A 12,973-nucleotide genomic window follows, 5' to 3' on the forward strand; every position below is an offset into this window, starting at 1 on the left:
CCCTGCATCGGCAGGCGGACTCTGAACCACTGCACCACCAGGGAAGCTGTGCTGTATCTTTTTGAAATAAGAAAGTATGGTGCATTTGGGATCTGAAATAATGTATCTGAGAATAAATAATATTGTACCCTTTTACAGTAACAGTTTGTAATGTAATACTTTGACTTTTCTTTATAAAGTAATACATTTTGTTCTACTATAAAGTGACAGTCCATATGCCTAAGAAATTTGCATTTTCATAAATAAGTACTAAAAATAGTTATTTCCATATATAAAAGGGGTTAGGGACAAAAAATGTTGAACACTTCAAAAACAATTTGTTTTACCTGTAGGGATGTAAATCTGTGGTTCCTCATCCGAACTACAGAACACAGAGTTACTTGAATGACTTTTTTCTCAGTTCCCGCCCAAAATGGCACTAACTTGTGGATATATATGGGGAGAAGTTAATTGGGTACAGTGGGTACCTATGGCATTAGGGCTTAATTTTTTTTGACGAACCCTTTGAGAAGGGCTACTATAAACTTTAATAAAACTGTAAATTCGGGCTTCCCTGGTGGCGCAGTGGTTGAGAGTCCGCCTGCCGATGTAGGGGACGCGTGTCCGTGCCCCGGTCCGGGAAGATCCCACATGCCGCGGAGCGGCTGGGCCCGTGAGCCATGGCCGCTGAGCCTGCACGTCCGGAGCCTGTTGCTCCGCAACGGGAGAGGCCACAACAGTGAGAGGCCCGCGTACCGCAAAGAAAACAGAAACAAACTGTAAATTCACACACCAAAGGCATCCAGCAATTGATTACATCCAGCTTTTGCTTAAAAGAAGTGGTCTTTTCTTTCATATCACTACTAGCATTTCATTAGTGTCTTAACTTGTCACACGTATTAACTTTATCATCCATTGTTATACAGACAGATAGCAGATCATAATGGTTAAGTGTGTGGATTCTGAACCCAGACTACCTGGGTTTAAATCTACTCCCTACACATAGCTGTGTGCCTTCGTTTGATCATCATCTTTACAGTGGGGAAAGTTATCAGAGGAGATGATGCTCTCAGACTTTTTCTTTAAATAAGCAAACTGCAAAATAGGTTTGCTTTCCCCATGCCTATGAGAAACTTGGGATGTACCAGTGTTCCGTTTCTGGTTTAACCAAGGCAATTCACAAATATTTATACCTTTGAGAAAAGAGAGACATTTAATATTACTTGGCAACAAATCCACTATTGGTTGTTTTCAGTTTTCTCCAAGATGAGCAACGCTGCATCTCTGTGTACTTATTCTTCTGTTTGTGTAGGTTAAATTTTTTGGAATTTCTGGCCAATTTATAAACGCATCTTAAATTTTGATTACTGTTGTTTAGCTGCCCTCCAGAAAGATTATACAAAGGGTATAGTTGACAAGAATACTTGTTTTTCCATGTTTAACTTTGTTTATAGTTTTTAGGTTTTTTGGTTTGGTTTTGGGGGGGCAGTAATGAAGTTTTTAGTGTCATTGTTGTCAAGTCCATCAGTCTTTTCTGTAATGGTTTTTTAGCCGTTGGGGTCATGCTTTGAAAGTCTTTTGTACTCCACATTTATAAAGATATTCACCCACAGTTTTCTGGTACATTCAGGGTTTTTTAAAATTTATAACTTAATATCTTTAAACTTGGTTTAAAAAAATAATTAGAGGATCTTTGTGTTGGAGTCGTTTTTATGGTAGAAAAATGTGAGGTACTTAAGGTTACTTTTTAGATATTAGATAGACTTAGTCTTAGCCAAGTGTGGAAACAGTGTTTTTCTTCTCTTTATTTTGGCTTTGCTGGTGCTTCAGCCAGTTTTCTGTCTTATAAGACTTGAGTTATGTACAAAGCCCATCAGGTCTGCTCAATTAACCAGCTACTCTTTGAGTACTCAGATTATAGGCTTAAAGATATATAAGACCTATAAAAGACCTATAAAAAGATAGGGATATAAAAGACCTATAAAAAATTTATCTAGAATGCCTGAAGTTTCCTCTTAATGTTCTTTGCATTCTGGGGTCTATGTTATTTTATTACATAAGTGCAATACCTGATGACAGTGTTGGTAATATAAAGGAGATAAGTACGGTGAGATAATGATATATATATTTATATATTTTATTATAAATATATCTTACATATATTATATTTATATATGTGATATATATTATTAATAACCTTCTAACCCCGAAATTCTGTGAAGATTCTTTTTAATTACAGGCATTTCATGGGTTCAGGTAAAACTTGAGGAAAACAAAACAAATGATCAAAATTTTGTATAGTTTATCTTTTTTGTTATTGCTGTAGCAGCTTTGTCCTTTTAATTATATCATACTTCAAAACATCTTGAAGTTCAGTCCTTAGTGCATTCATTCTGTGTTTGTAAAGGAAGAGTTCTTAAAGTGCATATGATCTAAAATCACTGCCATATTAAGAAAGCTTTGCTGTCTCTAAAGACAAAATGATCAATAATTATTCTTCATTGGAAGTAATAAATTGCATTTTATTAAAACGCATACCTGTTTGTAGGTCAGATAATTGAGAGACTGATTCAAACATGCTTGTTTTAAACTAGAATCTTAAACTCTCAGCTGACAGTTTCTTAGTGAGCAAATGTACATACATACTTAGTTTCTAAAAGTTTTACCAAGGTGTTATCATGAATTTAAGGCTTAATATCTCTATGCTGTTCACTATATGTCCTTATACTCTAGTCATAAATCATAGGCAATTAGTTATAAATAATTACAGATAGTGGTTCATATAGTACCTGGTACACAGTGGACATTTGATAAATCAATTTTATTTGAGTTGTTACATTTTATAAACATGCTACTTAGTATTAAGAAAATGAAAAAATTGCACTTTAAAATACATATAAATAGTTCTTAGAAAATGTCATTCTATTTTCTAGTTATATTATCTGATTTATTTAATGTTCAAGTCTAATAGCATAATTAATTTTGAGCATATTCTCACAGACTTAATAAATGTAAAAGTCAACAAACAGACCCTTGCCACTTGTGTGAAGTGGCTATTTAACCATGAAATAAACTATTTTTATTGCCATTGCCCCGTGGATATGTTCTTTCTGGCAGTGCTCTCCATATTTGGTGGCTATATGCATGGAGAGCCAGGTGGTGCTGAAAAGCATCGCACAGTGAAGCGTGGATATATCTAGGTTTGACATTTGTCATCCCTTACTGCTGAAGGGAAGGGTAAAATCTGTTTTTCCATATGCTTACACTTTTTTTGCCTGCAGTTTTGACCAGATGGTCTTATGAACATTGTTTACTTTAGGATGCTATCCCAGATGTTTTGAAAACTGATGGGTAAATGTGGTACACAGATACATAAATCATTTGCATATTATGGTTTAAAAAATGCTATTTGGTCTTATAAGACTAAAATATAATTTATTTCTGGAAGTATTTTTCCAAGTGAATAATAAATATATATTTATGATATATATTATATATTTATATATAGTTAATATAATCTATATAGTTTATTTTCCCCAACCACTCTGTTTTCATATTAATAAGCTAAAAAATATTATGGCAACATTTATTAAGGATGTTAACGAAAGGAAATACTTTTGAGGAGGCATGTTTGTTTGTGGTTGCATATACTCAAATCTGTAAGAATCTTTCCTGCTAGTTTTTGTAATTCTTCTCATTGTGCATAAATCACTGAAGAGAAATTACCTGGCAAAATGACAACGGATTTATAATCAAAAGATTATCATTATAACCTTGGGCAAATCACTTAACCTGTTGGAAACTGAGTTTTGTTAGCGTAAAATCAGAGTAACAGCCTTGCCCCAAAAGATGGAGCACTGCTTGGATTTAATTACTCTTTCATCTTAAATCTCTTAAAAATCACTGTGAAACCATCTAGTGGCAACAACTATAATGTGAGCCTGAAACCGGCTAATTCTGGGCTTTAGTTAGAATCTCAGATATAATTAAGAGGTGGATTGCTCTCGTTTGCAAACCCAGCCAGGATCTGTATGGGGCTTCCTCTTGTTTGTGTAGTGCTTCTTACGAACTGGCTGGCTTTTTTCATTTGCTTTTACAGTCCCTTGTACGTTTGAATACTGTCTGGCCTTTTCCTGCTTTTCCTTTTTTCTGTGCCTGGACTCTGCACCTCAGTGACCTTCTCCATTGATTGTACCAGCCTTTGTCCCCAAACTCTGTAATGGGGTTTAATTTTTATCACTTATTTTAATATCTGGAGGACAGGAGAAGAGATCTATTTTGCTAGTGCTTTTCTCTGTTAACTCAGAATTCTAGGGTTGAGCGTTAAAAACAGCTCTTCATTATCTAGACAACAGATATCCAGTAACAACCAATAATGTTTAAAGAATAAACAAACAGGAATAAAGGAGAAAAACAGGTAATAGAGTTTATGATAAAATATTGCATCACAGGATAAAAGTTAAGAGTTGAAAGAAAATTTTTTTCCTTGTAATAGATTTACTTAATGAAAGAAACATCTGAGAAACCACCAATTTATTTCTCTCAATGAGAGGTTTCCACGTGTCAGAAAGAAAAGCCAGGATCATGAAAACCACAAAGTCAATGTAAAAGGCAAAACTCATATTAGCAATTCAGAAAATCCAGTTAGAAATGAGATAAACTTGAGGGGAACACCCCCAGAAAATATAGGAAATGATAAAAGAGAGAAAAGTGAGAGCAGATAAACAGGGGACATGAAGGATAGTTCTTGAAGATACGGATTTTGGCACAAATAATTTCGGGGGCCTCTCTGGGCTGTTTTTCACGCTCTTAAATAGTGCTTAGCATGCCAGGTGCTTTGCAAAGCAAATTTAACTCATTTGGGCCTTCCCTGGTGGTACAGTGGTTAAGAATCCACCTGCCAATGCAGGGGACACAGGTTTGAGCCCTGGTCTGGGAAGATCCCACATGCCTCAGAGCAGTTAAGCCCGTGCGCCACAACTACTGAGCCTGTGCTCTAGAGCCTGTGAGCCAGAACTACAGAGCCCACGTGCCCAAACTACTGAAGCCTGTGCGCCTAGAGCCCATGCTCCGCAAGAAGAGAAGCCACCGCAATGAGAAGCCCACGCACTGCAGCGAAGAGTAGCCCCGGCTCGCCGCAACTAGAGAAAGCCCGCATGCAGCAACGAAGACCCAATGCAGCCAAAAATTTAAAAATAAATAAATAAATTTATTTAAAAAACATTTAGCTCATTTAATCCTTATGAAAACCGTGTGAGGGCTTCCCTGGTGGCGCAGTGGTTAAGAATCCACCTGCCAATGCAGGGGACATGGGTTCGAGCCCTGGTCTGGGAAGACCTTCTTTTTATTAGTTGGCATTCTCTTGTAAGGAAAGTTTTTTCTTTTATCCTCATTTTAAAAATCTATTATCAGGGCAGACTCATTCTCATTTTGTTCAGTGAATAATAATTTATCAGTACCCTTCTTTATTTTGATATTCAAATTGTTCCAGATTGGACCACTGGGAACCTGTTTAAAATGACCCCTGTGTGTTTTGATGTACCTTTTTTTTTTTTTTGAGCACTTCCTTATTTTCTGGCTTAACAAAAATGTTATAGGCTCATTTGCCTCTTTTGCTGCCCCAGGTTTAGAATCAGCCTTTCCTTCAAGGGGTCTTCATTCCTTTTAGTGGGAATGGTGTTTAGAAACCAAGATCTGGTCCTTCCTACTTTTTTTTAACTTCATTTTAAAATATTTTATTTTATTTTATTTATTTATTTTTTTTTGCGGTACACGGGCCTCTCACCGTTGTGGCCTCTCCCGCTGTGGAGCACAGGCTCCGGACGCACAGGCTCAGCGGCCATGGCTCACAGGCCCAGCTTCTCCGCTGCATGTGGGATCCTCCCGGACCGGGGCACGAACCCGTGTCCCCCGCACCGGCAGGCAGACTCCCAACCACTGTGCCACCAGGGAAGCCCCTAAAATATTTTATTTTTAAATTCATCTGAAATTTATTCTACAGTGTGGTCTGAGGTACGGATGTGTATATTAAGATGAATTAAAATTAACTGCTTTAGCAGTAGGATACAAAACAGGAGATACTTCTTTGCGTTTGTATTCTTGCCCTTCAGGAACATTGATTCAGAGGAAAATCTTATTTAATTTTAAATAATACATTTAAATTATGTCAAATGATATGTATTTAATTTTAAATCTCATGTCCATTATGTTTTCTCTAACTTAGATGCATTTTCTAGAATCATAAAACTTTATGAAGAAAAATGTGAAACAGGTGATAAAAAGGGAAGAAAAGACAGCAGTGTAACATCTGTAAAAGGAATTACAAATTTAGGAAATACTTGCTTTTTTAATGCAGTCATGCAGGTAAGAGCCATGAGAAAACTTTGTAAAATGTAATTAATATTATATTATATTAAAATAAAAATAATATATTAAAATTATATTAATTAATTTGTGTTTATTGGCACACCTGTGGACTGTCACATGACTGCTAAATGTTCGTCTAGAAGTCTGTCTGTTTTCTTTTTGATTGGTTAGGCTATCTTTAGCCATTGTCATACGCACACATACACCTTCTTTTTCCACAGTGCTTCTGAAAGATCTCTGTATTTTACCATGGCTCTGTCAGTAGTAGTGACACTTATTAAATGTAAAATGCATTCAATTAAATTTTCTAAAACTTAAAAATATTTTTGCTAGGCCAGATGACATTTGAAGCTTTGGGAGAGTATTTATTCTGTAAAATCAGAGGCATATTAGAACTGAATCAGAAGATGTTGCTTTTGTTTTCTTTCAGAATTTGGCACAGTCTTACATTCTTACTGAACTGATGAATGAGATCAAAGAACACGGTACAAAACTCAAGATTGTTCCTTCCTCAGACTCTCCACTGGTGAGAAATATAATTAGCTGGATAATAGCTCTGTTTAGATAAGCCAGTGACGTTGCCAAAACCTATCTTTCTTATTTGTCACAACTATCAATTGAGATGGTAGTCAGAGAATTTGAAAAAATAATTCAGAAGCATTTTGTGAAAATAAACGATAAGATTTAAAACTTCTAAAGTCATAGCTTTAAGGTATGTTATAGTTCAAACATATCATGGGTCAGACAGCACAAAAAATGTTGAGGCAGCTTTCAAACAGACATACTAGAAAAGACAAACGGTTTTGCCTTTTGTTGAATGGAATGTCTAGGATTCCTGTTTTGTAGTTACTGGTGACAACTACTTAAATACAGCATTTTTGCTCTTTAAAGGTAGATTTAATTTTAATAGTGACCATCTAAAGGTTTTTTGGAGCCTAATTTGACATTGGGTTTTTAAACTAATGAGAAAGGGGAAAAAAGGCAGTCTTTGACATTCAGAAGCTAGCCTGACACCCACAGTTAGGCCATGTTATTCAAACAATCTCACAGAATACCAGACTCGAGCTAGGTTACTCCAAGACTGTTACAATGAGACAGAGCAAGGCCACTTCATAATTTTCTCTAAACACAAACTCTACCACTTAGAAAATCCCAAACACCCTGTCTTGGCCTAAATGAGTCACTGCGACTTTTTTTTTTAAGTAGTTACAGCTTTATCCTCATTCTAGCCTCCTTTTATTGAGATATCCAATTGTAGAAATACCCTCACTTTCGGACAGCATCCAATTGAGAGCAGGCCTCTGCTTCCTTAGATTATTTTCCTTAGATTAACTTCTTCCCTGAATAACGCAACTAAAGCCCAAATTCTACATCAGTTCTTTTGAATACCCTCTGAGAGACACTCCATGGTTCCCCATTGTGTGTGTTCTCCCTCAGTAGAACAAGTAATAAACCCACCTTGTTCAACTACAGATGTGTTCCTGGTGGTCTTGGGCTGGAGGGCATTTACACTAATAGTTATGATTTCAGTTAGAAATTGATTTGTGTGTGCGTGTTTTAGAAGAACAGAGGGTGAATGTATAGCTCATGATCTGGCTTTTGAAATACTTAAGAAAGAGGAGTTCTAAAAGTTCTTAGCCCAGTGTAGTAATCTTAGATTTTTCTTCCAAGGAGGCAATTTTTATAGACAATATTGTTGTATTTTTTTGTTGAAAAGGCAGTCTGTAAACTCATTGCCTGTTCAGCCTCTTAAAATTTTTATGTTAGAGCCCAGTGCCCTCTTCTAGATTGTAGTGAGATAGTGAAGACTGCTTTACTAAATGGAAGTTAATGCTAGTCATTTGAAAAGATTTCTTATTAACTGTGATTGGATGTTAGGTTTAAGTATTTCACATGTGGAGCTGTGAAATTACTATATATGGCAATCATATTATAGCTGATCACTGTAGGTTTGTGTCATTCTAAGAGGGGAATTTTCAATCTTAGGTCTTAGTTTTTTAGGACATACAGCAGACCTGGGCTGTGGGACTATCAGTGTAGATCACTACTCTTTCAGTCACCAGTTTTATTTGGTCCTTCGTAATCTGTATGCCTTTTCTTTCTTTTCCTTACTTTATTGTGCTGGCTCGAGCCACCAGTAACATGTTGAATAGAAGTGATGAGAGCAGACATCCTTGCTTTAATCCCAAAATTAAGGGAAAAACACTCAGTCCTTCATTATAAAGAGTAGGTACAGGGACTTCCCTGGCAGTCCGATGGTTAAAACTCTGCACTCCCAATGCAGGGGGCATGGGTTCTATCCTTGGTTGGGGAACTAAGATCCTGCATGGTGAGGCCATAAAAAAAAGAAAAGAGTAGGTACAAAATAAGCTACAAATTATATTGTACAACACGGGGAATAGCCAATATTTTATAATAACTATAAATGGTGTATAACTTCTAAAAATTATGAATAATAATATTGTACACCTGTAACTTATGTAATATTGTACACCAATATACTTCAATTTAAAAAAAAAGAAGAGGATTTAAGGCTAGACACTGCAGGGGCTTCCCTGGTGGTGCAGTGGTTGAGAGTCCCTGCTAATGCAGGGCACACAGGTTCGAGCCCTGGTCCGGGAGGATCCCACATGCTGCGGAGCAACTAGGCCCGTGAGCCACAACTACTGAGCCTGCGCGTCTGGAGCCTGTGCTCCGCAACAAGAGAGGCCGCGACAGTGAGAGGCCCGCGCCCCGTGATGAAGAGTGGCCCCCGCTCGCCACAACTAGAGAAAGCCCTCGCACAGAAACGAAGACCCAATACAGCAAAAATTAATTAATTAATTAATAAACTCCTACCCCCAACATCTTCTTAAAAAAAAAAAACAGACTAGACACTGCACCGAAAAAAAAAGAATGAACTTTTTAATTAATTAATTTATTTATTTTTGATGTTGGGGGTAGGAGTTTTTATTAATTAATTAATTACTTTTTGCTGTGTTGCGTCTTCGTTTCTGTGTGAGGGCTTTCTCTGGTTGTGGCGAGTGGGGGCCACTCTTCATCACGGTGTGCAGGCCTCTCACTATCGCGGCCTCTCTTGTTGCGGAGCACAGGCTCCAGACGCGCAAGCTCAGTAGTTGCGGCTCACGGGCCTAGTTGCTCCGCGGCATGCGGGATCCTCCCAGACCAGGGCTTGAACTGGTGTCCCCTGCATTAGCAGGCAGATTCTCAACCACTGCGCCACCAGGGAAGCCCAAAAAGAATGAACTTAACTGTAGGTTTTTCACAGGTGTTCTTTATAAGGTTGAGGACATTCCCTTCTATTCCTAGTTTTCTGAGCATTTCATCATGAATGGATGTTGAATTTTGTCAAATGCTTTTCCAGCATCTACTGAGATTATCATAGTTTTTCTTCTTTATTCTCTGTTAATGTGGTAAGTTACATTGATTGATTTTCAAATGTTAAACCTATCTTGTATTCCTGGGACAAACCCCTGTTAGTTATGATGTATTCTTCTTCTATGTTGCTGGATTCAATTTGTTAATATTTATATGAATATCAGCAGTGTGCTTACTTTTTTTTTTAACATCTTTATTGGAGTATAATTGCTGTACAATGTTGTGTTAGTTTCTGCTGTATAACAAAGTGAATCAGCTATACATATACATATATCCCCATATCCCCTCCCTCTTGCGCCTCCCTCCCACCCTCCTTATCCCACCCCTCTAGGTGGACACAAAGCACAGAGCTGATCTCCCTGTGCTATGCGGCTGCTTCCCACTAGCTATCTATTTTACATTTGGTAGTGTATATATGCCAATGCTACTCTCTCACTTGGTGAGCTTCCCCTTCCCCCTCCCCGTGTCCTCAAGTCCATTCTCTACGTCTGCATCTTTATTCCTGTCCTGTCCCTAGGTTCCTCAGAACCTTTTTTTTTTTTTAACATTCCATATATATGTGTTAGCATACGGTATTTGTTTTTCTCTTTCTGACTTACTTCACTCTGTATGACAGACTCTAGGTCCATCCAGCTTACTACAAATAGCTCAATTTCGTTTCTTTTTATGGCTGAGTAATATTCCATTGTATATATGTGCCACATCTTCTTTATCCATTCATCTGTCTATGGACACTTAGGTTGCTTCCATGTCCTGGCTATGGTAAATAGTGCTGCAGTGAACATTGTGGTACATGTCTCTTTTTGAATTATGGTTTTCTCAGGGTATATGCCCAGTAGTGGGATTGCTGGGTCATATGGTAGTTCTAATTTTAGTTTTTTAAGAAACTTCCATCCTGTTCTCCATAGTGGCTGTATCAATTTACATTCCTACCCACAGTACAAGAGGGTTCCCTTTTCTCCACACCCTCTCCAGCATTTATTGTTTGTAGATTTTTTGATGATGGCCTTTCTGACCAGTGTGAAGTGATACCTCCTTGCAGTTTTGATTTGCATTTCTCTGATGATTAGTGATGTTGAGTACCTTTCATGTGCTTGTTGGCAATCTGTATATCTTCTTTGGAGAAATGTCTGTTTAGGACTTATGCCCATTTTTGGATTGGGTTGTTTGTTTTTTTGATACTGAGCTGCATGAGCTGCTTGTAAATTTTGGAGATTAATCCTCTGTCAGTTGCTTCATTTGCAAATATTTTCTCCCATTCTAAGGGTTGTCTTTTCATCTTGTTTATGGTTTCCTTTGCTGTGCAAAAGCTTTTAAGTTTCATTAGGTCCCATTTTATTTTTGTTTTTATTTCCATTTCTCTAGGAGGTGGGTCAGAAAGGATCTTGCTGTGATTTATGTCATAGAGTGTTCTATGTTTTACTCTAAGAGTTTTATAGTGTCTGGCCTTACATTTAGGTCTTTAATCCATTTTGAGTTTATTTTTGTGTATGGAGTTAGCGAGTGATCTAATCTCATACTTTTACATGTCGCTGTCCAGTTTTCCCAGCACCACTTATTGAAGAGGCTGTCTTTTCTCCACTGTATATTCTTGTCTCCTTTACCAAAAATAAGGTGACCATGTGTGCGTGGGTTTATCTCTGGGCAGCAGTGTGCTTACTTTTAAAAAACTTTTTATTAAAGTATTCACACAGAGGAGTGTACATCATAAATGTAGAGTTGATGAATTTTCACAAACTCAATACACTGAACTGAAACTAACCAACATTTTTCTCAAGAAACAGAGCTTTACCAGCAGCTAGAAGCCCCCTTCAGGTTGCCTTCCATTCCCTGCCTTCCTGCCTCACAAGGATAGCCACTAACCTGGTTTCTAAAGGGAAGATTAGTTTTGCCTGTTTTAATATTATATATAGATGAAGTTATACAATATGGACTCTTTTACATTTGGCTTCTGTCAACATGTTAGTGAGATTCACCCATATTTCATTCTCATCAATAAACTTGCTTTTGTTTTCAAAATTTAAATATACTTTTAAAAACAGGTTATTTACTCACTCAGTTCTGAAGTTTTCAAACTGTCTCAAAATACTTAAGTTGGGAGCAGGGGATACTGCCCCTTAGTGCTTGAGCTTTGAAACTGCCTTAGCTTTTACTTTTGACCCTTGAGGTAGCTTTCAATTTACTGAACATTGCAGAAATCACTTATGATATTCAAAAGCTATCGAAAATTATAGCCTGTCTTTTCTGTGGTTTTAGCCAGATGGCTGATTTTTAAGGATAGTTGGTATGAAATATATATGTAATTTGTATTTCATGAGTTTATGAATGAGACAACATATGTGATAGTTGTCTTAGAAGATAACATTCTATAGAGTCTGAGGATTATATTTGGGATCTGCTTTTTATTCATTGTCTGTAAGGAGAGGGGTTACTAGCAAGGATAACATTTTAGAAGATAAAACTTGATGCGGAAAAAATTCTAGAATAAAGAGTGTTGCTCCTTCACACAGTTGTAGCTGCTTTTGTCAAACTGTATGTCTCTCTCCTTTAAAAGAGGGAGATAGTGTACCAATTTGTGACATAATTTCTCATTCCTTATTTTGTTAGTAAAATATTTGGGGAAAAGAAGAGTATGGAGTTTTGCTCATAAATGTAATTTGTGATTATTTGTGAATTTGTACAAATTTGTGAATTTGTATAAATATCAAGTCGATGAGTAATTTTATTTTAGGAGAGCACATTAAGGGACAGTTACAAGCTGGTTTTTCACTCTTAAGCTAATAGTTTTATTAAGTAAAGGGCAGAGGATATGAAAATACCTGTATTTTTCAAGGTAAGGCATTTAATTTCATTTTTTATATATTCATCTTATATACACTTGAGGTGATTTAGTCATCATTTAAACAGAGTGTAACTTAGATTTTAAAAGATATTTTATTTAAAAATTGTGTATTTCTGATATAGAGTTGATCATGTTTTTAAAGGACCCATTAGTGGTGGAACTTTCAAGCCCTGGACCATTGACCTCAGCCTTGTTCCTGTTTCTTCACAGCATGAAGGAGACTGAAAGAGGACCGCTTTCTCCCAGAGTTCTTTTTAATCAGCTTTGTCAGAAGTGGGTACATCTACATTCTTAATATAAATAATCATGAGTTACAAAACACTAACGTGTTTATCACTTAATATGAGTAGTTTGACTCTGACTGTGACATGGCTGTTATTGCCTAGACTACCAAGAGAAAGAACTAAC

At 36.8% G+C, this 12,973-nt stretch overlaps 1 protein-coding gene across 6 annotated transcripts in view; it reads left to right on the top strand.

The window, feature by feature from the left end:
• The window catches only part of USP45 (ubiquitin specific peptidase 45), a 69,214-nt gene that overhangs the window by 19,707 nt on the left and 36,534 nt on the right, over positions 1-12,973 (top strand). For all 6 annotated transcript variants that reach the window (XM_082856117.1, XM_082856116.1, XM_082856118.1 and 3 more), the window contains 3 exons: positions 6,203-6,342; positions 6,776-6,871; positions 12,708-12,838. In XM_082856117.1, coding sequence (XP_082712243.1) covers positions 6,203-6,342; positions 6,776-6,871; positions 12,708-12,838 — 367 coding nt within the window. The remainder of the gene's footprint in view (positions 1-6,202; positions 6,343-6,775; positions 6,872-12,707; positions 12,839-12,973) is intronic.

The sequence above is a fragment of the Leucopleurus acutus genome (genome assembly GCF_964270905.1).
Source record: "Leucopleurus acutus genome assembly, chromosome: 15".
Taxonomy (NCBI): domain Eukaryota; kingdom Metazoa; phylum Chordata; class Mammalia; order Artiodactyla; family Delphinidae; genus Leucopleurus; species Leucopleurus acutus.